Raw genomic sequence first — 27,548 nt, 5'->3', positions numbered from 1 at the left:
ATCTGGTAGTAGATGAGAAAAAGGATATTCGGGATTACAATCCTGATGAAAAATGAACACGTTGTCAAAACAGTTTTCAAACTGAAACTGTCTTTCAAAAGTGCTGAATCGCTGAGTCTTGTCACATTCAGTGGAGTATTTTTATTATGAAGGCAGTACATTACATTTCATACAATACACAGCTGATACAAACCGATTACTCTATTGAATACACAGTGTAAAGTGCAGCCCAGCAGGAGGAAGTGTAAAACATTGCTGGCACTTCAGGCTGTATATCCATTTTTAGATATATTTTTCTTCGCCAGCAAGCAGTTCGCTCTTCACATTGTTCCAATGCAGCGTAAGGTCATACTGCTCACAGGACAGGAAGTTCCAGTCCATTTCCTGTTCTCCTCTCTGAGACCTCTGAGTAATAGAAGTGTATCTGAGACCTTTTTTAGATGGTGTCATCCAAATGTTCGTGCAGCCTCTCTCCTCTGCTGCTGTGCCTGTGTCTCCTGGAAAGAGAGCCAAGTGTCCAACTCAGATCAAACAGCAGCGACAAACCGTGCACTGGCTCGACTTAACGTGACAATTGTGTTGTCAGCAGACACACACCGGCCTGTCATGCCTTGTGTGCGTCACTTCTCATGTGGGAGGACACTAACTACGTTGCATTTTGTTGTTTTCATTTTGTTCCCTTTTTTTGTCCTTTTAAAGCAGCTACTACCAGTGTCTATGGCTTTATCACCAGAGCATAGCCTGAAATGAGATTTGTGCCTGCGCCTGCCAGTGTGTATGTGCATTACTGTACCTCCACAGCAGAAATGCCAGCACTCCCCCAAACAGCAGCAGGAGGAGGACGAGACACACCACAGCAGCTGTTGTCCCTCTGCCCTCTTTCTCACATGGTGCTGTCAACGAGGAAAAAGACACCCAATGAGGGGAAAAAAACACACGTCATCTGACATGGCTGCCCTAAAAGGCCAAAAAGGTCCCCTGCAATACATCTGTGCAGTTGCTAAACGGACTGGAACAGCAAGAGCTAACAGGAGGAATCCTAAAATACCCTGCCTGTCTTCGGATCATCACGCCGCCTGGCAGATACGAAGAATTACATTTGTCTCGCCTGTTTAGCTGCAGCAGTAGCAGTAGTGGCGGTAGTGATTTATTGATCGCACTGTGGAAAATCCTTTATCACTGAAACACCACCAGTGATACAATACACAGAACAAAGTGCAATCAGGACACAGCTCACGACAGACACAGGGCACCGTATACGGGAGCCTGATTTCTGGATATCCATGACACGACACAGTGAGCTGAGCTTAAATAAAACGTTAATAGGCACAGCGAGATTAGACCAGTAAAGATTAAACATTAAGATGGTCTCATGATCTCTCCTTGGTGAAGGAAGCATTCGGGTCTTTTTTTTATGTAAGTAAACATAGCAACAGAGCAGTGCGAGAGACTTCACAGGTCAAAGGCTTGCATTTGTTAACTGAAGTCAAGAATGTCTTCTATCTATCTACCATCTCATTAGGCATGACTGCAGAACGTCCCCTTTCAAAGGGTGGTTGGTTAGTTTAATCCATAACAACATGTGACTTGCATGCATTTTGTAGGTTGATCATGTTTTTGTATGGAAAAACTGTCACTAGATTTAACTCTGGAATACAAGATGAGAACAAAAAGATTTTCACATAGAAGAAGCTGTCACACATCCAGCAAACACGGAGCAACATCAGCATCCATTTAGAGTCGTATCTTTGGCCACCTGGCGAACGTGAACTAGCTCTGTTTTGTTCTCCACCAGCTCCTGAGGGAAATCTGTGGCTGTTCAGCTGCTAAATGCTCCACTGTGTTCACCAGCTAGCCGCTAACGTTTTGTGTCGGTGTTTGGTGTTGGCAAGGTAGCGTACAATGTGTTGCCTGCTGCTGCAAACAACACGATTATGAAACTGTGAGAGTAAAGCAAAACAGTGAAGGTGTGGGCTGTAAAACCAAAACAATGTGCTGAAATATGCATAAAAACACTGATTAGTGCAGCTTTGAATAAGGCAAATAAATCTACTTTATTACTGCAAACTGTACTCTAAGAACAGTGTTATTCGTTTGGTATAGAAGGACGAGGCACCTGCGGTGTAGGTGGCGGAACTGTAGCCCAGCTTGTTGCTGACCACGCAGGTGAAGTGGCCACAGAATGGAGTCATGGTCACAAGCAACGTCGTCCCGTCTTTGGAGACACTTCCCACAGTCTTGGTGATGGCGACTCTCTCATAGAGCCAGCTGAAGTGTGGGTCTGTCCCCCAGGCCTCCCCACACACCAGCGAGGAGTGAGACACGTTGATGCTGACTGAGACGTGGTGCACCGCCTCTGTGAGGATACGAATGAGAAGCGGCGATAAGGATGGAGGTGAAAGCTCGGAGCTGGATAGAAAGGAGGAGACGTGAGGTGCTCAGCCGTGGGCGTCTATCTGTTGTAAAATAAGAATAATGGCACACGGCCGTCCAAGAGGGTCTAACACAAAGAATCATGAGACGTTTAATGCTGTCAGGAGAAACTGGCTCAGTTTCAGAGACAATAATGAGGCCGGCGAGTGAGGCATAATGTCGGGGAATGGGATGATGGAAAACCCTGGAAGCCGCGAGAGCAGATGTAGAGCAGAGTGGAGCTGATGAATTGATACTGTTAGAGCAGACGGATGAGAGTAAAACGCAAAGAAGCTTTGACACAAAACCAGAAAGCTACGACGAGACCGGAATCATCCGGAGAGGAGCTGAAAACAAAAGGGGAGACCCAGATAGCAAAGCCTCGAGGCAAATTTTAATTTAAAGCGTTTTGTTAAAATGAGACATCCGCTATCAGGAAGAAACAATGCACACTGGCGTGAAATTAAAACACATTCATTAGGCTGCACTGTTGGGAGCTGTTGGACTTAACACTAGAAAGGCCAGGACACAGAAATATTTCGCTTTCATATCGTTGCTCTGAGATTTATATAAGACCAAATGTCGACATAAACTGCCTCTGTGAGAAAATGTTATGTTCACGTCTCCACACTGGAAGCCTCTAACAGCCATAAACATCCACTGATCTTTCTAACCTTGTGACCTTTTTCTTGCCTATAGATTTAGGAGACATGATTATTTATTATCAGGGCTGCAACTAATGGTTATTTGTATTAGCCTTTACCCGCAACCATCTTATTTTTTGCAACTATTCAGTTGTTTAGCCTATCAGAGAAAAAGCACAAATGTAAATCACTGATTTCACTGAGCTCACTTCAGTGTTACTTTGAAAAAAGTCAAACAGCTATTCAAGGCATTTGATAGATCTTGTTTCCAGTGTTAAAAATTAACGCTGAATCTTAACTGAACAACAGAAAATTGAAGATCTGCAATTCCACAACATCTGGGTAAACTCCAGCTGAGGAAAATGTCAATGGCAGAATCATTTGTAAACAAACTGTATTTACAAAGTGTTCCTAAGTCCATGTTGTAACATCCTTTATCCCATCATGTGTTCACAAAGTGGAGAACCTCGCTCCATCCTCGCTTGTGAGCGACTGAGCCGATCCAGGATGCTCCTTTCATACCCAATCATGATACTTTCACCTGTTACCAATCAACCTGTTTACCTGTGGAATGTTCCAAACAGGTGTTTTTGGAGCGTTCCACAATTTTCCCAGTCTTTTGTTGCTCCTGTCCCAACATGTTTGAAACGTGTTGCTGCATCAAATTCAGAATAAGGAGATATTTACAAAAATCAATGAAGCTGATGAAGAAAACATTAAATATATTGTATTTGTGCTATTTTCAATTGAGTATAAAGTATATAGTTTACGCAGCATCCCAACTGTTTTTGGAATGGGGTTCTAGATTTGGATTTGTGCAGGTTTTTTTAGGGCCTAGAGGACAGAATTACTGGAAACAGAAAAGTAGTTTCTATTGCCAACTGAATTACATTTTGTATTAACATAATGAGAAAATGTTGTTAATTAACTTTCTGGGGAAGTTGCAAAAATGTTGATGCTGTGTATTTACTGACGGTGCATTTCATTTGTCCTCTGCCAGAACAGGCAAACTTGCAAATCTCTATCCGCTTGTAGTGACTACAGCATTATTCAAGTTTTTATGGTTATGTTTATTCACTGATAGCACTTGATTAATGTCAGAGAAAGCTTCATTCACTCGGACGAACGTTGAGTCTGAATATAATCCAGGCAGTGATTTTGTTTGTCAGCACAACCTAATTGTAAATGCAAATGAGTCGTATATAAACATAATTTCTCGGGCAGGGTTGGCGCTACACAGCGGCCCCGGGATCGACTGAGAGTGTAGTACATTCTCTGCTATTTAATCCATTGATCAACCAATTGTTCCAGCAATTTGTAACTAAAGATTTAACATATCATACTGTACCATATATCCTGACGATGCAGTGTGCAGTGGTCTCGGCCCCTGTGTGATCCGTCAGAGTCACAGCGTACACGCCGCTGTCGGCGGTGCTGTATTCATTAATCTGAAGGGTCGTCCCCGGCTGCTCCGCATTCACGCGGACATTCGGCCTCGCACCGGTGCACTTGAGGCCCGTGCCGACGCACGTGGCCAGCGTCACTCTCTCAGGATCAACTCCGGTCTCGGACTCCCGTTCCCAGGTTATCATGGAGACCTCCTCCAGGGGTCCCTGCTCGATCCGAGCTTTCAGAACCAGGCTGGATCCGGGGATTACGTACACGGGCTCCATGTTGAGGATGTGCACTGACAAACACTGGTGCCCGCATGGCACTGGGGAGAGATTGGACCATTTGTTAGTGCATGCTCATCAGAATGGTGCTTCAACTTCGACTTGCCTCATATAGTTTGTATTCATATTCAGATGACCAGTATGACCTGCAGTGTTTCATATTCATCAGTGCTGACCTCTTGGCTCTTGGACGGTTTGCATTGTTTGGGCAGAACGGGAAGCTAATGAAACAAACAATGACATAATACTTCACCTCCATCCTCAGCCTGTATTTTATGAATATGTATAGCTGCTTCCTGTCAAACAATGTCAAGCAATGATTTATGGCACGTGACAGCCATGCCTAATGTGATATCCATCAAACCACATCAGTATCCTAAAATCTGTGTCAAAGCTGAAGTGGACCTGGTAAGCCTCCATGCATTCACCACAAGGAGTATTAATCATGCCTCTTAGCTTGATAGGCAAAGGAAGGAGGAGATGAAAATAATGCAAGTGTGGGCATTAATGCAAAAGTCAGTTTACAAGCGTTCTTTTGCGTTTGTGTCGGGATGAGCAGCGAACGGCTGCTGTGATCTTTCTTTGTGTTCTCTGAGAATAAAAGAACGGTGCTGTCTTATCTTGCACACAGGGAAACATAAGGACGTCTTGTTTGTTTTCTTTCCGCATGTTCAAGCCGGTTTTTAAACAGAAATCATTCGGATGGTGGTGACAACAAAAAAAAACAACAAAAAAAGCCTTACTCGAAAGAAGCAGCAGGGCAACTCCCCAGCACGGGAAACAGTGGAGATCCATAACACCTGCTGATACAGACAGAGAGCAGAGAGGGGAATTTGTCCGTGACCTCAGCAGCAGAACACCATTTCCTCTGCACTTATGCAGCAGGGGTGCCACTACAGCAAGAATAATAACACCACCTCTGGATGTGTGAAATTAAAATGAGAGCAAAACCAATTAAAGAAACATGTCCCTCTATTAAAAAAAAAAAAAAAGCAATCCAAATGTTTAGGGTATTCTTTTTTTTCTCGATTTAATTGTGAAGTATCCAAAGAACAGCAGCATTGGCACCGCAGACTGCACTAGACTCAGAACTTGGAACAAAACAGGGTCGGGTCTAATGCCAAAACTAAAAATGAACCCCCTCAAGCACAGCTGCTACAACAAAAGCACAGAGAGGAAACGCTGATAGCAGTGCAACAACACAGCCCAACCTGCATGCATTAAATATAACCTGGAATCCCCATTAGCTCACTTTTTACCTCGACTTTACCCACATCAAACACCCCCCCACCCCCTCCCCTTGAGTAGCATTCACCTACCTGTCCAAAGTTGAGACAAACAATGCAGTCGAGCCACGCTTCTGTTCACTTTCTCAGGGGTTAAGGTGCAGCGCAATGCACTCTGCGAGCAGATTTACGGCCCAGAATAAAACAATATCTTCAAAGCAGTTGCCATTTCATTCTGAGCATGACTCTGTTTAAAGACGACAGTTCCTAGATCTACAGCTGTTTCTGCAAACGCCGTCAAACGGATGAGAAGCTAAACGTTTCTTTTCCCTTTTCTCTGCTTGTCAGGTCCAGTCAGTGAATCACGTACTGTAGGCGTCACCTTGTTTTCAAGCAGCTTCCTCCCCCTGACTCCCCCTCTTTCCTGTACACTAAAGACTTCTCTCTACATTGTGCTTTAAATAAGTGAACTTTCCATTGTAAAGGCACCCTGTCTTATTGCCAGCGCCCCCCCTCCTCCTCTGGCATGTGACAAAAGACACGCTTGCACTACAACAAAACATGTTCGATTTGGATGTTCACGCCACTGTTTGCAAACACAGATAAAATGCGGTGGTATTCTTTTGAAGGGAAACTCAGTGACAATGTTGGAACTCAGTCTTATGAAATAGGCTTTGTACTGCAGGCTTCTTATCCAGCATAAACACTATTTGCCCTGCAGACACAATACATTGTCTTGGCTTTGCATTGTAAAGAGGAGGTAATACATGAATTACTCCATTCTTATTTATTTATTTTTTCAATAATTTCCTCCCACATGCAACTGACAAACACCTTCCAGCACATAAAGGGGAATGCCGGCGGTTTTCTTCTCGTTCCCCTGGGAAAGTTCAGCAGTGTCTGTGAAATTGGAGGAAAAAACCTTACATTCAGACTTCACAGACAATAAACCGGTTGCAGATTTAGTGGAGTCACATTAAAATTAAGGTCGTATTCTGGCCTTTTCTCACACATATAAATGAGAATTTAAACCTCAGCTGGTTGTAAGAATTCTCTGAAACAAGCTAGACGCAGTAGTTTGATCAAAAGCTCCAGAAAAGCTACTAAATAGACCTCGAGATGAGCTTGTTTTGTCAGCTACGCACATCTTTTACACTACTAGAGCAATGAAACATAATGACATCACTTATTCAGGGTTTAGCGCTGCAGTTCCTCACTTCATGAAATGCATCCTGGGGCACAGATTTAACGAGTGATTTTAAACTGATTATAAATCCATTTGTATTTGCAGAGAGTTTATGAATAATCATGGGAATCACAGCTGTGGCTCCCACTCAGTTCTTTGTCTACAGAATAGTGCTGTTAGCTGGAATTAACCAGTGGGTGGCACTGATACATCAGCTGAAAACCAGCAACACTTTGCCCTCGCTTCAGCCTCGTTTTCTGCAGCAGACGTCGTCCCATGCCTCCGGTTCCATGTGCAAAATCATTTATGTCTGGTTTTGCTTCACATTAATCCATGTCATTGCATAATTAAGCAAAGAATTGAACGCACAAAGACGTTGCTACCTCGTATAATTTCATCAAACACTTCAGATCTCAGCTGCCGTGTGATACTGCAATCAGGACAAATAAAAATGACCTTCAGTCATGAATGTTAAAAGGAAAACAATTACCAGGTTGAGAAAACCAAATAATTATATCATCTGAAATGTGATATGGTGTCTACTTAACTACCAGCACTGCCCTTTGAAAAATATAAAGGAAAAAGCAAGTTAAAATGCACAACCTTTATATTCTCTGATGCTCTTTGAACGTGTCTTTGTAGTATGTGGAGTGTAAAATTATCTAATACTTTACTTTTTGGCATTTGCTCCTCAATACTTGATGTCATCATTAAACAACAGTGGAAAGAAACAAAGCACATTTATTCAAGTGCTGCACTGTGCTTACATACAGCTTTGAGGTACTTTTACTACTTTATTTGGTTTTACTTTACTATTTATACTTTTCACTCAGCAACATTTCTACACATAAATGAAAAATCATGCAAACCACATTATCATCTTGTGATGTGATGTACTTTTATTGATGAAAATACCAACACTATGTAAAGTATTAGCATTATAAGTATTCAGAGCCTTTACTTGAGGAAAAGTACCAGCACAATAATGTAAAAATACTCCATTACAGGTAAAAGTCTTGCATTCAAAACCTTATTCAGTAAAAGTATATCAGCAAATACAACCTGAAGTAACAAAGTAATAGTACTCCCTCTGCACAAAAACGAGCCCTGTGACCGATATATATTAGCCTACATTTGTATTATCATCTATATTGATATAGATCACATTTTTAGGCTGATGCATCAGTGCGTAAGCAGCATTTTACTGTTGTAGCAACTTGTAAAATAAGTGAAAGCAGTGGAATAAAACATAATATTTTCCTCTGAAATGTACCTCAAATCTTTCTTGGAGTGGATCTTAGTTACTTTCCTCCACTGGTTTGGTCTGCTGCGGATAAATGACTGCGGGCTCTTTAAGAAAACAGGTGCGTCCTTGACAGGTAACAGAGGAGAAACAGGAAGTATACTCAGTTGATAGCAAACACACCGAAACGGAACTTTATTCCAGCACAAAAATGAACATGAGAACAAGGGGAAAGTACTTTGGTGAGTTTCAGAAAGCTAATTCCTCTTATCGCCGCTCAGGACGGAATGTTTGTGTTTGTCCAGAATAATCTGAATTGAATCAGCACTTTTAATAATAACTGGGCTCATGCGCAGCCTTTATTGGAGAAATTCTGTTTAAAAAATGGTGAAAAATGTTAAAAGGCGTCATACAAAAGTAATTTTGAATACTAAAGACTGTAATCTCTCTGCAGAGCGGCCTGACTGACGACATGAGACAACCTTTGCTCCTTATCAGGCTGTCGCTGGCAGGTAAAACAGTTCTCCACCTGTTCCAACGTACCGTCCAAACAGCTCACAAATGTCTCTGAAAACAGAGTATCGGTAGTTGTATTGTGTGGAAAAAATCCAGGTCAGGACAGAGAAGGTGTGGTATTCCAAGCACGTATATGAAACAATTGCATTTCAAGCAGAAAGTTCGCCATAACTGCTCTTAAACCTGCGCGGCTGCATTCCGTCTGCGCCCTGACGACAGAGTGACGTGGTGCATTCACGGCCCCCCTCCCAGGCTCCTACATCTGAGCTCCAGCTGATTCATAGTCACTGGGAGGTTATTGTTTCTATAGGCTATGCTATTTCGTATTCTGCTCTTTTTTGAATACAATATAAGCTACGTGGTTGTTTTGCCTGACTGTCAATACAGATGCTTAACTGTTGTTCATGAAAGTGTGACTTTAAAAGAATTGTTACTGTTTACCCTGGTTTAGCCTGCTTTTAGTGACAAAAATCACCGGGCTCACCTATAACAACTTTGTAATAAAAGGATGAAAATGAACAAAATGACATAAATATACAAACAAGATAATAACACAAGTTTTTACACTTTGATTTTTGTGTAACAGGCCTCATAATTCTATAAAAATTGATCTTCTAATAGGTATATCATGCACAGTTCTCAAAATTAGTCTGATAATAATCAACATTTTCATTATTGTCAACAAATTCCATGAAAAGACCAAAACTAGCTATGATTTGATCCTACCAGCAGCTGCTGTCTGTTCTCTAAAGCCTGATGTGGCTTTTTCCTCTGTGCCTCTGTGTGGTATCAACTTTCCCACCCAGGTTTACCGGTCGTTCGTCTTTGCCCTGGTATAACACGGTGTTGGATGCGTGAAAATGAATAAGATGAAGCAGAAAAGATCCACTTTAGGTATTTGTGCTGCTGCAGCAACGTGAACACAGAAAATTAGCATGAAGAATGTAAATGATATTTTAATTCGTTCACTAAGGGTTGTTGTTCATGCATGAAAGATAATAATTAAAGTAATAATCAGCGACGCTCTCGTGTAATTAGAGATTAATTTTGCTGCTATCTATCGGCAATTGATATAAAGAATTAGCGATTCAACCTACACAGTTTATAAAAGCTTTTTCATTCTCTATTTTAATGCCTGCGGTTTGGTGGATGTGTGCAAAGGGAGTGGTTCATTTTACATTTCCAGAAACAGTGGTTAGAAATTGAAGAAATAGATTGCTAGAACAGTGATAGACCCACAAAGCTGAGCAACAGACAGTAAAAACTTTTCTGGCTGCCAGTTAATGTCTGTGGTTGTTGGCACGACCTCTGGGCTCTCTGCCATTTATTGTCTCAGCAACTAAATCACTTTCATAGTTTCATATTAGTTAAATGGTTAAATACGACTCTGTCATACTTATTTGAACTGCTCTTGTGTTCTTGCCTTGTAAACACAACCCATCATCGATACTGTGCTGCGTCACTCATGGGTGTTTCTCACCTCTGACTCATAACTCTTTATCTTTCCGTCTCTACTGAAAAAGCAACTAAAAAAAGTACAACACGGCCACTGATAATTTTAATCGGGCACTGAAGCACTTTTGTTGTCTTTAAGAATAAAGTGTGGGAACCTGGGATCCAGCTCGCTGTTGGCTCCTGTCGTTTTATGCTCTGCTCCCCTTTGAAAACCATGTAAAGGCAGTCCAGCGAGACTGATCAAGACCATATTGATTTGATTCACCATAATTCATTGGCCAGATCGCTCTTGCGTGGTAGCTTTATATGCCAGTAAAAGGGCATTGGAAATTCAGCCTGAGTTTCCCTGTCTGAGTCTGTAGTATGAACACAAACAAGAGGGAGGACCGGCAGCCACACACAAAAACACAGACTTTTTTCCATCCTCACTCACAAATGAACAAACGGCCTACAACGCTTAAACGCCTGAATGTGTAAAATCAATGCTTCTTTACAACGTTGTTTTTTGAAAAATTGCCCATGCACCACTGATTCTTGAGAAGAGAGACAGCAAATATGATTTTGACTTTGGGCTTACGTTAAGTCAGGCTAACAAAAACACAAAATAGATGTTTAGCTTAGGATCACTTACAATCCAAAAAACATGGCGTGAAATCTATGAGGGAGAAAAGAGTGTGTACCTTGCTAATGGGTTTTTACCCCCCCGAGCCCAGCCTGTGTGTATCTATAGATTTTGTTCTCTGCAGTGGTGTAAGAGGTGATCACATCTTTTGCTTAAGTTAAAGTACAAATACATTAGTTTTAAAATGTATGTGTGTACTATTATTATAAAATTGTATTATCAGCAAAATGTACTTAAATCGTAAAAAAGAACTGAGTTTTAGCCATGTGTAGCCACTTTTAACTGCTTTATATACATTTGCAAGTCCCCCTCCAACAGGTCACAAAATAAATCTGGGTGTTGTGATCATGCATGTATTGATTGCAAAATCATTAATTAATACACCAATTTGTACACTTCCTCGTGTGAAATGAGGGAATTTGATCTCTCTGGGTCTCAGTTATTTATATGCAACCATCTGATTTAGCAGAGAAATGTCAAACACAGCCCCAGCTTGCCACTGCTTTTTGTGAGGGGCCACCATCTAAAAAGGTTGGGAACGAGTTTGATCTTTAACAGTATATCATACTTCATAAGCTCATCACATGTTTTTGGCCATGCTGGCAGCATCTCTCTTGTGATGGCACTGCTGGTCTGTTGGTCGTTGGGTTTGTCCACCACTTTGGTGCAGACTGAAATACGGATTTCAACATCTGTTGGATGGATTGCATTTCTGATCACTTCAGTGTACTCTTAGCTTTTTAGCGAGGGCCACAATCTCATACAATCTACATACAAAATGTGGTAAACATTATGCCTACTTCCTTCCAGCATGCTAGCATTTTCACTTTGAGTATGTTAGCATGCTGATATTAACATTTAGCTCAAACAGCCAATGAACTGCTAGCATTGCTGCAGACTCATAATATTGTTATGGAGTAGCTGCTAATTTTACCTTTTGGGCCTTGAATCGTTATTTCAATGAAAAATCTGAGAAGTTTAAAGGGGAAATTGCACTTTTGTGACGTTTCTGTGCCTTGGCCCTCGCCAGAGCTACAAATATTTTTCCTTGACCCTCCTTCCACCATCAATAACTATACACTTATCACTTTTTTAATGTAAGATCTTAATCTTCAAAGTATAAGTAATAATCCTGACTGCAAAGAAGAGTAGAAAATGCAATATTTCCCTCTGAATTGAAGTGAAGAAGAAGTATAAACAAAAAATGGAAATACAAGTGGCTCAACATTGTACTTTTACAAATTGCACTTGAGTAAATGTACTCTCCTTTTATTTTCTGTTTAGTCCTGCTCTCTGCCAGTGTGCTGGCTCAGGACCAGGTGCAGATCCAGTTCCAGACAGACCCGGTGCTGGTTCAAACTGGAACCGAGATAGTGTTCACGGTGCTGACGGTGTCCCAGGTCCTGTCCATGACATGGCAGTACAAAGGAGCCACTCTGGGTCTGTGGGTCGGAGGAGCACCAGTGATTAACCCGCTGCCCCAGTTCCAGGGCAGGGTCACCATCTCTGCGACCCAGCTCCGAATCGGGGGCGCCCAGCTCCGGGATGCGGGGAACTACACGGTGGAAGTGACCCCCCTGGCTACAACAGGCCTCGACCCTAACTCCAGATCAATACAGCTGAGGGTGTTCGGTAAGAGATAAAGAGGCGCACCTGTGAGTTCACTTAAGGAAGAAGAAGAGTAGGGAAGTGAAGGTGGGAGGGGTGGTGAAGTGTGCAGGAGAGGGAGGTTTTTGAGGGAAGCGATAATGTTAAGGAGGAACAGAAGGGAGTTAAGAGAGAAGAGGGAGGATTTTGGGAGTAAGAGAATTAGTCTGGGAGGTATAATGAAATTAGTGACCCGTAGTAGGCGAGGTAAAATTAATGAAAAAGGAGGAGGGGATGGCGCTGGTGGCTGAGGGCTTTATGCTAATTAAAACTCATTTGATATGCAGTGCTCATGCTCTTAGATGTTTGATATTGTAGCAGTCTAAATGTAGCGTCACTGTTACATACAGCACATACAGCATTTGCATTCATTTATATTCAGTACAGTAATGGAGCCTGAACAGCTGAGTGTCTCTCTTTATTTTCAGTCATCAGCCCACGCCGGAGGGATGACGTCTTCCCCGCCCCTCCTACCATCGGCGCTAATGGGGTGGTGGGGTCACCAAGCTGGTAGAAGCGCTAGTCTGTCATTGCTGAAAGGTCACATCCGCCAAACTCACAACAGCTCGTTCATGTCAGGGAACATCTCGCGTCCTTGAGGGCGACTCACACCCTCCTACTTTCTCGCATAGCTTACTGTGGAAACGAGAGGCAGCTAAAAATCCCCCCAAAAGCACAAAATGCTTCTCCTGAGTCACAGGCGAGTGGAAAGTGTGCAAAAATGCAAGTGATTAGAGCTGTTTGGTAGTCGCCTGAATGTTTTTGTTTGTTTGCTGCCGCTGCTCTGGTTCTCTCTTAGTCACAACCTCCTCAGTCCGAACGCCCCCTCTTTTCCCTCTCCAATTATTTAACTTAGGCTGCCCGCCAAGAGGCATCTAGGCTACCACTCATACCGTCTGCCCCCTTATTCACCATCTGTGCCTCTGTCTGAATCCTGTCCCTTCTCAGCTCTCACTTGCTTTGATTACAGCAAATTATCCTCGACAGAAACATAAAACTGCCCTCTATTGTTCTGTCACTTCAACTTTTGAAGTGAGCTCTCTCGTACTCTAATGCTCCATACCTATAGTAATAGCGCCTTTTAGAAACCTTTCCTGGGTCATTTTGCTTTTGCAGCTCTGTTGTAAAATATATTTTTCTCTCCCCGTAGATGCGGTGGCCGGGGTGAGTCTGTTTGTTCCCACGATAGCGATGGAGGGGAAAAATGTGTCTCTGAGGTGTACGTGGACTGCTGGGACAGAGATTACAGTCCAGTGGGGCAAAGGAGGCGCAACCATCACCGCCGACTCCAGGATCACCATCTCCGGTGGCTCTCTGGTCATCAACCCAGCCAGACGGGGGGATGCCGGGGAGTACACGTGTACCGTCAGCAACCCCGTCAGCGCCCAAACAGCCACACAGAAGCTCACCGTCTACTGTGAGTTTGCGATGACCAAGACAAATGGCAGTTAATATGCTGTGGCTTATCTGTTATCCACACTGCGCTGCATACAGTGTGCTGAATTGCACTTGGATTGCGCAGGACGTTCACCCGTAAGCTTATTGCACTGCATCTAGCTTTGTCTTGATCATATCCTTATTTCTGTGACAGTCTCGCAGTAATATTGCAACACCCCGGATCATCCCAGCAGCATACTAAAATGACTCGTTGTCCTCCAACATCAAACAGAGGCTTCTTTACCCAGATGAAAAACATCAGATTATGGGTGTTATAATCAGACGGGGGCTGTGCATACCAAAAATGTAAGGCCTGTTCATTTTCAGCCACCACTTCCTGTGGCCACAGAAGTGTTCGTCCCAGACTCTAATTTGTTCATATAGTGTGAAGACTGTGATAACACAATCGCAGAGGCTGTTGCAGTCCTGCATTCTGATTGAGGCTCATAAAACTGGAGGTGCAACTGACAGTTATTTTCATTATTGATTCATTTCTTAGATATTTTTTTCAATTAATTGCTCAGCCTATGTGATCAGAAAACAGTGAAGTGTACCCCTCACACTATCCCGGAGGCTAAGGTGACATTTGATTTAAATGGAAAAAAGCTGCACCTGAGAAGCTAGAATCAGCAAATACTTGGCCTTTTTGCTTAATAAATTAATTGAATGAATAATTAAATATCTAAAAATATAAATATGAAGCTGAAACTTGCAGACAGTTATCTTAGCTTAGCATAAAGACTGGGCGTGGGGGCATACATTTAGCTTGGCTTTGTCCAATGGTTACTTAACACCAGACTGTGTTGAGCTGCAGGCTGCAGTCTTATCTGGGAAGCATCTCCTCATTCTGCAGGACTGTCTTCAGCCTCTGTGCAGGATTTTAGATGCACAATGCCCCTCGCCTGCCAATCAGATTCTACTGTGAACGGGATTTGTTGAGAGACATGTTGATTCGGGAGGTGACAGCCGTCGTGATTTCAGATTTAACATCCAAGCAGAAAGTGCACAGCTCCTTCATTAGCTGAATAATATGCTAACAAGGCCAAAGAGGGCTCATCAAAATGTTCTAGCCAGAGGAGGACTTAAACCCAAACCTGGTAAAACGATAAGCCTATAAGCAGAATATATAATCTGTGCATTTGAGTCAGCTTCTTTCCTTGTTTTACTTGTGAACCAAATGTTTTTGATGCTGATAACGATGTCCTCTGATCATCACCAAACCAGATGGCCCTGACACCCCCGTGCTGACCAAGGACGCCCCGAAAGAGTGTGTCGGGGGAGGGGATGTGTTGGTGGGACAGACGGTGCGTCTCACCTGCATGTCTGACTCACTGCCCCCTGCCCTCTTCTCATGGCAACGTGACGGACAGCCGGTCGCATCCGGACAGCCGGACAGCGGGGTGCTCAGCCTCCAGACCTTCTCAACCAATGAGAGCGGCCGCTACGTCTGCACGGCCAGAAACAGCATTACTGGAGGCACGTCGGAGCAGGGGACAGACTTGGCCATCGTAGGTGAGTTATGGTGGACGCTGACCTCTCCGAGACTGATAATGATGACGGTTGGTTTTGGACTCCGTCCCTGTATCTGTCTTCGCGACAGGAGAGGGACAGAAAGTATCCTGGGAGATTGATCTGGTGAGAATGTGGTCAAAGTCATTCAGTGACTTTCACACATACTTCCTCCTCCCTTTATTTTCATTTCTTTCTCTCCCTGTCTCTCTCTCCCTGCTATTACTTCATCATCCTTTTTTAGAGCCTTCCCCTCCTCTCCTCTTCCCCTCGCTCCCTCCTCTTGTCCGTCTGAGCTCCAGACTCATTATCTTTATTAATTCTCCCCCTTTGACACCATTCTTTCCGTTTCAGACACGTGTCTTAATGTAGGGGAAGTGGTGGGGATTGTGATTGGCTGTTTGCTGCTGATCATAATAATCGTGCTCCTCATCTTGCTCATTGTCTTCCTTACGCGAAGGAGGAGGGGTAAGTCTGTGTGTGCGATCATAGACATTGTGTTTGTCCACTTTTCATTGTGTATAATACTGACACAAACACACTGTGACATGATCTTTATGTCAGTGTGTACTATACAATCGCTGAGGCAACAATAGTTTTCTTGCACTCAAGTGATATATATATATATATTCTATTATTACAGCACAGCAGAGACAAAGGGATACTGTGCCGAAGACCAACCCAAATCCCAGGCCTATAGTAAGCCACAGTCAAGTTTACATACGATTCACTATTGATTTTGTGTTTATCTTGTCCATGTGATGGTGCTAAAGGGCTTTTCACAAATTAAGCTCCTCATTCCATCTTTCTTTTGCTGTCTCTTCTCTCCCTTCCCTCATTTTTCATCTGCTCCCATTAAGCCTCCAGATCCACAACCTAATGGTCCAAGGGATTTGGGCCAAGGTCCCCATCCCCCCCTCTATCACTTGAACACACACACGCGCCACCCTGACCGCTTATACACAGCCCCGCGTGAAAACCATGACAACCCACAGACACTGCCGCCGAACGGCCCGCATAACTCCGACACACACCAGCACAATGGTCGTGCCCACACAAATAGACTCCTACATAATTCTATTCAGAACGCCAATTCATACCCACACAATGGCATTGACAACCCGGCCTTCACACACACTGATGCACAGAATGCAAACACGCTCCCAAACACACAGCAGCGAAATCCGGACATTCTCATACAGGCCGGCACTGCCCAGGGCGGCGCCCAGCCGCCGGCGGTCCACCTCAGCCTCAACGCGCTGCCACAGACTGCCCAGCAAAACAACAATGCGCAAATGCCCACCATTCACGTCAACCTTAACTCATACGCGACCAATGGCCAACAGACTCAGCAACACAGCTCATTTCCTCTTATTAATACAGCCAATAATAACGGCTCACAAACCCAACAAGACTTGGTACACACAGGGGACTCAAATCCCAGAATGCAAAGTGGGCAGTCCTATCGTAGTGACCCCCGGCTGAACGGTCACACGGAAGCAGGTCAACGAGATCAACCTGCACTTATCCCGACTGGACACACGCACTATAACAGTAATAACGCTTCTCAGCGAAACGCCAACACGCAGACGTACCAGCAGGAGCCAGACCCTCGTAGCAGGTCTGACAGAAACTCAGGTGGACGTGATACCGCTGTCAGCTCCTCCCGTCGACAGATGCCGTGGGATCGCCTCAGAGGGACGCCGGCGTATCCTGTGGGCACGCTTCAAAGAGGACAGACATTACCTGAGTACACCTCTGACTCTACAGACTACACTACCCATCCCCCCCTGCGAGGGGAAAGAGCACGAGACAGATCTCGGCCTCCACATCAGAGCCAAACCGCTTCGCGAGGCAGAGCTCCACCCAGGCAAGATGCACCATCAGTGGACAGACAGACGCGGAGTCGTTCGGCTGATCTTCGAGTCCCAAACACTGGCGATGTAACACAGCTTGCGGCTACACACCACACACAGAGAAGCCCCCGCACACAAAGGGAGAGGGCTCAGCGAGACATCAGAGGCTCGCCTGTCAGCCAGACCGCCCCCAGGCAGGAAACCACACACAGCAATAACCCCCGGGCAAGGCCTCTCATGAGCCAGCAGGCCTCTGCAGGCCGCTCTGCTGTGTCACAAGGACCCCTGACACAACAGGAAGTGACTGCTCTGCAGGGAGCAGATACAAGAGCTTTGGCTGATCCTAATCACCTTCCACAGGCACACATGGCCCAGCAACATAGAGCAGCACCGATCCAAAAACCACCGCTAGGTCCGGGCACACAGACACAGCCTGTCATACAGGGTGCCAGTCAACCTCGCCAAGGAGGCTCTGCTCCAGTCCCGAACTCTTCTGCCCAGCCTAATCCCAGTCACCTAACCCAGGCTGCACTTAAAGCCCACACCGAGGGGGCTCAAACATTTCAGAATCGGAAACAACAGACCCGTGCTGCCCTGCTCCACCCCGGACCGCAGGCGCAAGCTCCCGCTGCTGGGGCTCAGCACCGACCGACTCCTCCTCCTGTTATCCCCCTCGCACAGTTCCAGACCCTCCCCAAGAAGGAAACCCAGCACAAATCCCCAACTAGAGGTCCTCAGCCGCCCAGGCCTCCTGTTAACATACCGGTGGCTCAACGACGCCTACAAGTGCAACAGCGTTCCAACGTGCAGCACCACCCTGCCACGATGCCCGGCAACCGTCTTCACCATCCTGGGAATGGCCACATGCATGTCAGTGCACACAGGCATGCTCAGGCCCACGCCCGCGGCCACGGGCAACCTGCCCACTTCACCCACCCACGGCAGGTGAGTGAGACACAGCATGACAGTTTGAAACTGCAGCCAGCAGATGCCATATGTTCATTGGTATCACAGATTTCCAGCACATTACAGCTGTCACATCATGTCGCACTTCCTGTTCACTTGCATGTGTGCAGTATTATAGACCTGCCTCTACCTGCACTGTCTCCCCAACAGTTTGTGCTTCTGTCTGTAGTACGGGCTTCTTGATGGGTGCTTGACAGCACTTGGATTTTTACGATTGACAGCCTTCTCAGTGCCATGAAAATGTATTTAGTCTTGAGTGTTTGTGACACTGTGGCAGTTTTCAGAAGTAGCATCGCGTGTCAGAGGTTCTGCCTCTTCTTCTGCATGACATGTTGGCAATGAAGGGCTTGTTGTGTCTTTCCAGCAACAGGCTCACAGAGGGAGACCAAGATGATGACAGATGTCAGCAGACTACACTCCACAATGTCCCGCATCCGCTGACACAAACAAACAGCTGACAGATGTGATCCAATATACCACCAAGCAAGACTGACTGCACAAGGTTCTGCACTCAAAAAAGCTGTCATACCCCGGTTTCTCAGTCCTAAAATCAGTTTTTTTTTATAAAGGAAATGAACATGTCTCCCATGGGGATGTTGAAATTTAACTTTTTAGAATACAGTCCTGCTTTCCTAGAAAGAAACGACATGTTATCACAAAGAAGGAGATTTGATCTGCCCCTTTTTAGATTTTACTAAATTAGATAAGCTAAATTATACTGAAGGATTTTTATATGAAATGCTCCTCATTCAACTCCATCTCTCTCTCTCACTCTCTCTCTCTCTCTCTCTCTCTCTCTCACACACACACACACACACACACACACACACACTGATACCATCACCCACATGTATTGTACTATTTTGACTTCTGAAGCACCGGTCATGCATCAAGCTTTGCCAAGAGGTTGCTCAGAGTAGACAGGTTCAGTGATCCATAGCTCTTGACCAAGCTCACATCCCCTCATCCATTCATCATCAAAACTAAACAACGCCACCTTGCCAAAATGCTTTTGAGGTGCCTGCATGGCTGCCTGTGGGTATCTGACACTTTAAAAGATCTAATAGTGACAGACAGTAAATGAGAAGGGACTCTGCACAAGACGGACCTGTCCCCCGGGAACAGTGACATTTATGAAAGACGAAATTAGCCGTAGGGGTGGTGTCGATGTACGAGGAACTATTTATTTTGCGTCTTCTGTTTACAGATGCCTCTCATGACACCTCTCAATTAAGGGGATTCGCCTCAGTGGCGCTCAGAAGTAATGCTCAGCTAACTATGAAGGGGATCCCACGAATGGGTGGGCGCTTATTAATTAAATGATTTTATGCGACTTAAATGAGTCGGAAAATAATCACACCCGTGCACGAACGAGGTCAGCACAAAGACCCGAGCTGCCGCGCTTTCTGCTGAAAAGGCACACTGAAACAATTCACTGTCGGCACTGGGTCATGGACAGCACATTAAAAACAATGGGATGTCATTATTACTTTTATGTGTTATTACGTATTTATTGATTTAGAATGTCCTTTTTTAAACTCAGGGGAGTGCTTGTAAAATTGATTATTTGTTGCACCAACTGATATCAAACATGGGCACTATAGTTTATTGGTGTCTACTTTACATTTATTGTGCTGCTGTAAATTCTTACTAGAGCCCCAAATGTGTGTTAATCCCCCACTGAAAACAGTCCCCGACAAATGCACTATTTATTTCTGCGTGAGTAACACTTGGTAAACGCTGCAGTGTCCAGCTGTTGCAGGAAATTACTTAACCTTCGTTTGACACGAAACTATATATTTGCGACCTGTTTTTAAAGGTTTATGGCTTCAGTCGAAACTGGCTGAGAACCACAAACAGCTCAGCGATGGAGACACGTTTTTTTGTCTTTTCACTTGCTGACATTAAGAAGAACAAACCTTATTCCTCAATCTCAAAATACATTAACTTGAAAAATTTCACAGCAGATCTTCTGGCTCCAACCAAACATCTGGAGTAAAGAGATTTACTTTACTAAAAAATAGTTGTTGTTTTGGGAAAATTAATGCTTGTAAATAGTTCATACAGATGTTGAATATACGAGATGCTGCAAGCACAGTATTAATCTTTGCTCCTCAGGAAGAATTTGTACATTGTTTGTGGTTTATGAATTGTTCCAAGATCTTACTTTGTGAATAATAATAAAGGTTTTTTTTTTTGTCATTATGTGTGTTTGCATAAAACCTGGGTGAAGTCTACTGTTGAACAAAACCAAAAGAACTTTCAAATTCTGCTCATTGTTTGTCTCGTTTCCATCGCAGTGGAAGTCACTTGTCTAGTCTATTCACAGCAGAACGCACAATCACGGCTTTATTTTGCCTCTACTTTCAAAGGAGGAGGATCTTTTTATTTTCAGTACAAAATAGCTCCTCGTGCCTGTTGACAGTAAGTCAGACCACAAAAGCACCTGTTTCCTCTGGTGTTCCTCTGGATCACAGAGCCGTTTGCAGTGTGAGCATATTTCTGCTCACTGTGTCTATAGTGCTAATTATGCATGGCGCCTGGGTACACCGAGCACTGTTGTTGATTCTCCTCAGATGAATCTGTTCCTTCGGCTTGTTGTGGAGGTGCGGAGCGTGTGTTTGGATCACAGCTTCATCAGTCTCCCAATCCCCTGCTCCCACTTGTACGTCACCTCTGATGAACAGTCCTGCTGCTCACTATTGGAGACACTTCACGGTAGTCTAGCACTGTAATGAGTGGAGATGGAGTGCATTTGAGTACCTGCTACTAGAAAAGGTTACGGCATTGCCTACCGGATCCAGATGAAAGCTTTGATTTATGAAAAGTTTGGAGCACTTTTACAAATGCAGTACTTTGTATACTATACTGTCCCTGCTGTCTTTGGAGTGAAGTGTGTTGTTTATGGCCTAAACAACTGAATTACAAGACACTCTGTAGTCTTGAAACACACAACACAGTAAACCTCAAACGCTGATGTGGCCACCTTCCCTGGGCCAATTTGCATGTAAATCTGCTCGTGTTGTTTTAGTACACTGATTTACCGTGATTTACTGTGACTGCCGCAAGTAATTGTAATTGTTTACGCATCCCTTTGGAGGCATAAATTACAGGCAAACATAACTCAAGTGCAGTGTGTGCAAATAGGGCATTTTTTGTATTGATGAATGCTCGTTTTGGTGTGTGTCAAACAGCAGCAGAGAGCTTTCCTGACTCAAGGGTGTAGAGAGCCGGTGTTGATTTTACTCAGGAGGCTGCGGTAGATTTGCACAGGAAAACGTAATACCACAAGATGGCCAATATAATCCTAATCCAATTTTAATTTTAATTCAGTCTAGCTCAGCAGGCGCACATATTTCTGCAGATTTGATGACATTTTATAGTTTGAAATAACATAGGAGGAACCATAAGTCCCAGGCAGAATTGAGTCCAATTACCCAACACCTCCAAGTGAATGAAAAGTCATGATGCCGCCTTTCTTTTGTTCACGGAAGTGATGGCGATTTTGCCCTGTCACCAGGGAAAAGAAAGAGGTCAGGGATGATAGTCCTCATGAGTCTATATCATCACTAAAAATGAAGCGGTAAGTCCTTTGAGAGCCATGTGTCCATCCTTGTCAAAGTGTCCTTGAGCAAGACACGGACCCACTGCCACCGTGCACTGACCCCCTTTAGTGAAATGTCACATGAATATGAGTCTCAGAGGAACATGAAATGAAACAATTTTATGATTAAACTTTGCACACCAGGGCAGCTGCAAAAATACGCAACATTTTGGAGCGTGACAGCACGACCCTGAATTTATAGCTCCAGTCTGTGCCACAGCCATCTATCCAGGAAATGTCCTTGAGCAGGACAGTGAATCCCCAACAGTTCACTAACTGTAAATCGCTCTGCATGGGAGTGTCTCAAATGTAAATCATGCACTCAAGCTGTGGCAGCCATGGTCTCCGTTCCTCGTCGTCCCACAAGGGGGAGCCGTGTGAGAGCATTGTTGACGTTATCTATTGATCACTTTCCACCATTTTTTCCTCCTCAAGGCCTTCGCCATCTGTGCAACTTTGATGGTGAGTGCTGAAATTAAAAAACAAGCCATAGGCAAAGTTACTCCTCTCTGTATACCAGCACACAAAAAGGAAGGACAGAAAAAAAAAAAAAACACAGTCGTGTGCAGCAACAAGGAAATCCTCAGTTGTCACAGGCTTGTTTTTAGATGCTTAAAGGTGAACTGCTGCCCTCGGGGATACATATCAAACACAATAACTTCAAAGAGTTTTGTGTTTTATCGTAATCGTTTGTTGATTCAATTGAGCGTATCATGATGTGTTTCACATCACCAGCATGCTTTCTCTTTCAAATAAAGACGGGCTCCTTCACTGATATTCCTCAGTAAAATAAATCAGATACAAACCTGAGAAGCCTTTTCTGCTTTTTCAAGAGATCTTTGATATCCCCTGTGGTATTAAAATTCAACAATGAAAAAATCTATTTGTCGTTGATTCTGTAGTGTAGGAACACAATGCACTGCAGTGAAAGGGCTGAAAATGAAACCGCAGCACCAACAGACGTCACACCGACGCTAAACTTCACACCTACAAAGTACTGTAGAGTAAACAGAAGTTCGTAGACGCCACAGACGAGAAGTGGCCAGAAGATGAGTGCACAGACATCTGCTGTTAAAAGTCCAAAGAAAGAGCTGTGTCTTCGGAACTGCATTGCAGATAGTTCTCATAATTACGCCAGTGTGTTACAGCAGAAATCCAAAGTCAGCAGGAAAAAAGAAAGATGATCGTACAAAACGGAGCAGATGCACGAGTCATTAAAAATATATGTGAGCCAAGAACAGAACAGAAAGCCTCACAGTCAGAGGAGGGATACTTAACAAAATGGGGTTCATGACTTTTGTTGTACATCATTTCCGTTGGTAAATCTCATGCTGCATTTAGGGTTTTTATGTCTACTGATTGTGTCCTCACAGCTCTGTCCATCCACCTGCTTCCTCAGACTCTTATGAAGATTCAATAAAGACATTTAACAATTCTCTGAGGACATAGAAGACTCCTGTCTCAAAACAGGGTGATGGATGTTAGACTTCTGTTTGATCTTCATCTAAAGTGAGACTATCTGTATGTAACTTTTGCTAATTATCAGCCACCATAAGTGACTTTTACCTGGCAAAGGTAAATGCTAAAACATACTGATGTAAAGTAAATGAACTGAGTCTGAAGTGAGTTTGCTAACACTAACAGTGTGACTGCTGACATGAGATAGTGACCACTCTGGTCCAAGTGAGGCTGTAACAGCAAAACCCCTGAGAGTGTGTTCTATTTCTGATTCCTGCATTCAATTTTTCATATGTAAGAAGACGAGAGTGTTATTTCATCTATAGTAATAGTTCTGCATGCAATAAAAAACATACTCCAGTATACTGCATAGCCTTGGCCAGACTCTGCATTACACCAAACATCACTGCAGGCCAGTTCACCAACCCACACACCTGAAAGAACAACAGATTCAAATATCCCAACATACCAACCAGAGGTGACAGAGGTCAACGGATGAATCGGGTAGCGAACCAGCCGCAGGAGAAGTACAACCAGCTCAGATGAGTGACCATCAACTGTCATGTGTGCTGTTAGTTGTGCAGGCAATTATGAGAGGGGCTGAACTGAGGTTGCCTTATCTATCAGTGTCAGGGTGAGGCAGGAGGACCCCGACTAGACTGCTTTCTGTCCACGCCTGCAGCGAGGACCACATGCCTTTTATCCCAAGTCCATCAGCGGTTCTTTAAATACCCTGCAGGACGCAGGCTACTCTCTGCTATTAGCCTGACTTGCATTTGACGTAACACCGCTGGACAGATTTCATTCCCTTTGACTGGTTTAGCGCACACATTCAACTTCTTCACTCTAATCCAGATGCAAGATTAAGGATACATTTGGAAAACCTGTCACTCTGCAGGTGTGTTAAAGCCCGGACAATGCAGAAAGAGCAGGCATGCCTCGGATTTGCTTATCAAAGCGTCATGACAAAGATATAGCGTATATACTGAAGGCAGGGCGTTTTATAGCACAACCATCTGCACAGCTGCAGCTGCTGATATGCTGCTCTGCCAGCTCACGTGCTGCAGAGAACTATAAACTACGGGGTCTAATAAAAAACAGCGATGCCACTGTTTTATTATTGCCTCGTGCCCTTCCTGCACCATGTGCTCTGTGCATTTTCAGCCCTCATCCATGTCAACACATTAACCAGTAACGCATTATCAGCTAATAATATTGGTCAGCGTCTCGTGTACGTCGCCGCACCCTCGTTAAATACAGTCTGGCCTGTGTGTGTGAATGTGTGTTTTTTGATACCGATGCGTTGCCCTACTTATTGGGGCTCAGCAGACTACTTTCAAATTCTAAATATATCTCTCACACCCACAGGAACAATTGAGAATGGATTTAATTGAAAGATTTGTCAACCGTAATGAATTTATCTCCGTTTTAGCAACTCATTAAACATTTCTGATTGCATTATCAAGTATATTCAAATTTATTTGCATTGTCTCAGTTATAGTCTGAAAAAACTTAAAGCTTTAAAAACAATGGATTGAAATATATATATATGTTAATTATGACACTCTCCAAAGTTATATCCTCAAAAAACATAAAAACAAAACAAGAGGGTGACACTGTTTTAGCATTTACAAGCTGTGTATAAACACTGACGTGTCCCGCCATGATTGAAAACGTACATTGAATTATATGTATATTTCTGGACAGAAACACTTTTGTCTCATTAATGAAGTATTAATTCATTCATGTATTCACTCTTCATGAAAACAGCTCCATCCGCTGATGAAGGACAGTTTTGAGCACATTTATACCTTTATTTATACCCCAGTGGGATCCAGAGGCACTTTGTCGCTGCAGCATCATGCACCATGAGCACATCTTATAAAGGGGAGCTGCTTTTGAAATTGTCCCCGAAAATGTACGATAAAACATTTGCGAGTTCAGGCGGGGCGGTGGTAGTTGAAAATTTTTACTTGACAAGCTGAAAAGCTCAATTTTGAGCATCTATTCACTGCTTAGTCACACATAAAAACGACCACCGAGCCTTTGCTGGTTTTCATTTCATTTGCAAAATTCTTAATTAGTTTATTTCCACACTAAGTCATTTATTAACATGACTTTAGGCTCTGCCATTCTGTGATGGGCTTTAATTTGTTTTTGGGATTTAATGCCAAAAACAATGATTAATCAAAAAAAAAAAAAAAACTGATAATGAAAACAAAGGTTGGTTGCAGACCTTTTGAGTGACGACATGTTTCTGCTTACATTTTACTTTATGTTGCAAAATGTGGCCCAGAGAGCCTTCAAATATCTGTGCCCTTCAAAATGCCACTGCTGTACCATGTGACCTCACATTAAGCATGCCTTTGGGGGAGTTAACGGTGACATTTACAACATTTTTTGGCAGGGTTCACCCATCTAAAATTGCTCACTATCATATATTTTTGAATAGCTTTTGATAAGGACAATATTTTCTAAAGGACATTGAAGGTGTTCAGGAAGCGACATTTCTGCTGACCCAAAAAGGTGCTGTTTGTCCTATCAGCCTTTAACGTGCCTTCACAGAATAAGCTGAGTAAGCAAAGCACTTCAAAGCCTGACTCAATGTAAAACACATTATTTTTTATTAGTCTTTATATTCTGCAGTGGCAAGGATTTAAAAGCTTAAAAATAGAAGACTCAAAGCTGGAATCTTTATAGGCACGATAGCAGGGGTGGGGAACATCTGCCTGCCGGACCAATTATGACCCACTAGACCGTTTGATCTGGCCTGCGAGCCAATTCATAACCCACCCCCCACCCCCCACACTCCCCAAAATGTATCATATACTTTCAACGATAAAAGAAAATAACATGAAATAGTACATTAACAATCCTCCCGAGTTGTACATGAACACAACATAAGCAGAGTGGAGTGATGCACTTAACAAAATAAATAGTTAAAGCATTATTTTTTTGTTGAAGTAAAAGACAAACCACTGTGGCTATGTTAGTTCGCGGGAACGAGCTCACAGTGATGAAAAAGGCTAATCTCAAGAATCATTACGGCTCTGAACATGTCAAACTGCATGAGCTGCGAGGACAAGTGCGCTTGGGTAAAGCTAACGCTCTTCAGCAGAGTTTGGATGCCCAACAAGCAGCTTTCACAAGACCACATCCTGACAGAGAAGGTCTTACGCAGGTAAGCTTTGTGCTGAGCGAGCTAATAGCTAAGAAGTTGAAACCTCACTCAGAAGGAGAATTTGTAAAGTTGGGCCTTGTTGCTGCTGTGGAGCTGCTAACAACAGACAACGTAAAACTTCTACAGTTTGTCTGGAATAATTCATAGAGATGACGGAAACCCTGATGTGGAAACTCATGAAGAGATGTAAAGAGAATTTCAACAACTAAAACAAAAATGCTTCTAAAGTACATTACCTGGCCTATAGCTTTAAAGTAATACATGGAATTTGAAACCAGGTTTTCAGAGGCTTTAAACTAATAATAATCAAAAAACTCAAATCAAACCTGTTTTTTGCTCAAATCAATGGCTGTTCAAAGTATTTGAATTCTGTAATTACCTTTTAATATAATAGTTTTCATTGTTAGTGGCGGACTCCACCAGCCCCCTGCTGGATTCAAACAAAAAAGGGGATTCACAGGATAAAATACCTGCGTAATCCAGTGCTGTTTTTATCTTACTGATATCAGCCTTGCAGTTTATTGCAAGATTAAAGTGCAATAATAAGCAAGATAAAGTGGCGGTAACTCAGTGGTGAAGCATTCATATACAGAACAAAGTTTGCCATGAAAATGAATGCTTACAGCTTCACTAAAACAACATCTCTCCCTCTGACATTTTGAATGGATTTTTGCAAGTGGTTTATGCACAAATTTGCATTCGAGTAAACAAAACACACACTATGATTCTGATTATTCTAACATATCGACCCGGTTTAAGGTGGGGCCACTACAATGAAAGTGAGGAAGGCTTTCCTTTCATTCATTCTAACGATGCACTAAATTCTGTAATGAAGACTTTTTCCTATACTTTCACCTTTTTGTAATTTCTTGTACGAAATGAAGTCTGTAAGAGAAATTGTTGGCATTAGAGC

The 27,548-nt window shown here is 43.4% G+C and overlaps 2 protein-coding genes across 3 annotated transcripts; one reads left to right on the top strand and one right to left on the bottom strand.

Annotated features, from left to right (window-relative positions):
- Positions 1-134: 134 nt before the first annotated feature.
- On the bottom strand, positions 135-23,982 carry si:dkeyp-97a10.2. Its single transcript, XM_041942721.1, has 6 exons — positions 23,928-23,982; positions 5,473-5,529; positions 4,405-4,770; positions 2,117-2,356; positions 794-893; positions 135-497 (listed from the first exon to the last, which is right to left on the bottom strand). Exons 2-6 carry the CDS (start codon positions 5,522-5,524, stop codon positions 437-439), a joined length of 819 nt encoding a protein of 272 aa, XP_041798655.1. The 5' UTR covers positions 5,525-5,529; positions 23,928-23,982; the 3' UTR covers positions 135-436.
- On the top strand, positions 8,557-20,597 carry si:dkeyp-97a10.3. 2 transcript variants are annotated; one of them, XM_041942719.1, is made up of 9 exons: positions 8,557-8,626; positions 8,839-8,896; positions 12,262-12,609; positions 13,775-14,041; positions 15,286-15,573; positions 15,925-16,038; positions 16,214-16,269; positions 16,431-18,371; positions 18,757-20,597. In XM_041942719.1, exons 2-9 carry the CDS (start codon positions 8,857-8,859, stop codon positions 18,784-18,786), a joined length of 3,084 nt encoding a protein of 1,027 aa, XP_041798653.1. In that variant the 5' UTR covers positions 8,557-8,626; positions 8,839-8,856; the 3' UTR covers positions 18,787-20,597. The 2 variants fall into 2 exon arrangements, with proteins under 2 accessions (XP_041798653.1, XP_041798654.1); XM_041942720.1 differs by lacking the exons at positions 8,557-8,626; positions 8,839-8,896 and adding an exon at positions 13,053-13,164 and having other exon boundaries at positions 12,483-12,609.
- Positions 23,983-27,548: the final 3,566 nt, after the last annotated feature.

Source organism: Chelmon rostratus, chromosome 8 (genome assembly GCF_017976325.1).
Source record: "Chelmon rostratus isolate fCheRos1 chromosome 8, fCheRos1.pri, whole genome shotgun sequence".
NCBI lineage: Eukaryota > Metazoa > Chordata > Actinopteri > Chaetodontiformes > Chaetodontidae > Chelmon > Chelmon rostratus.
The sequence above is the reverse complement of the archived record's forward strand: the minus strand, read 5'-3'. Positions and strand labels throughout refer to the sequence as shown.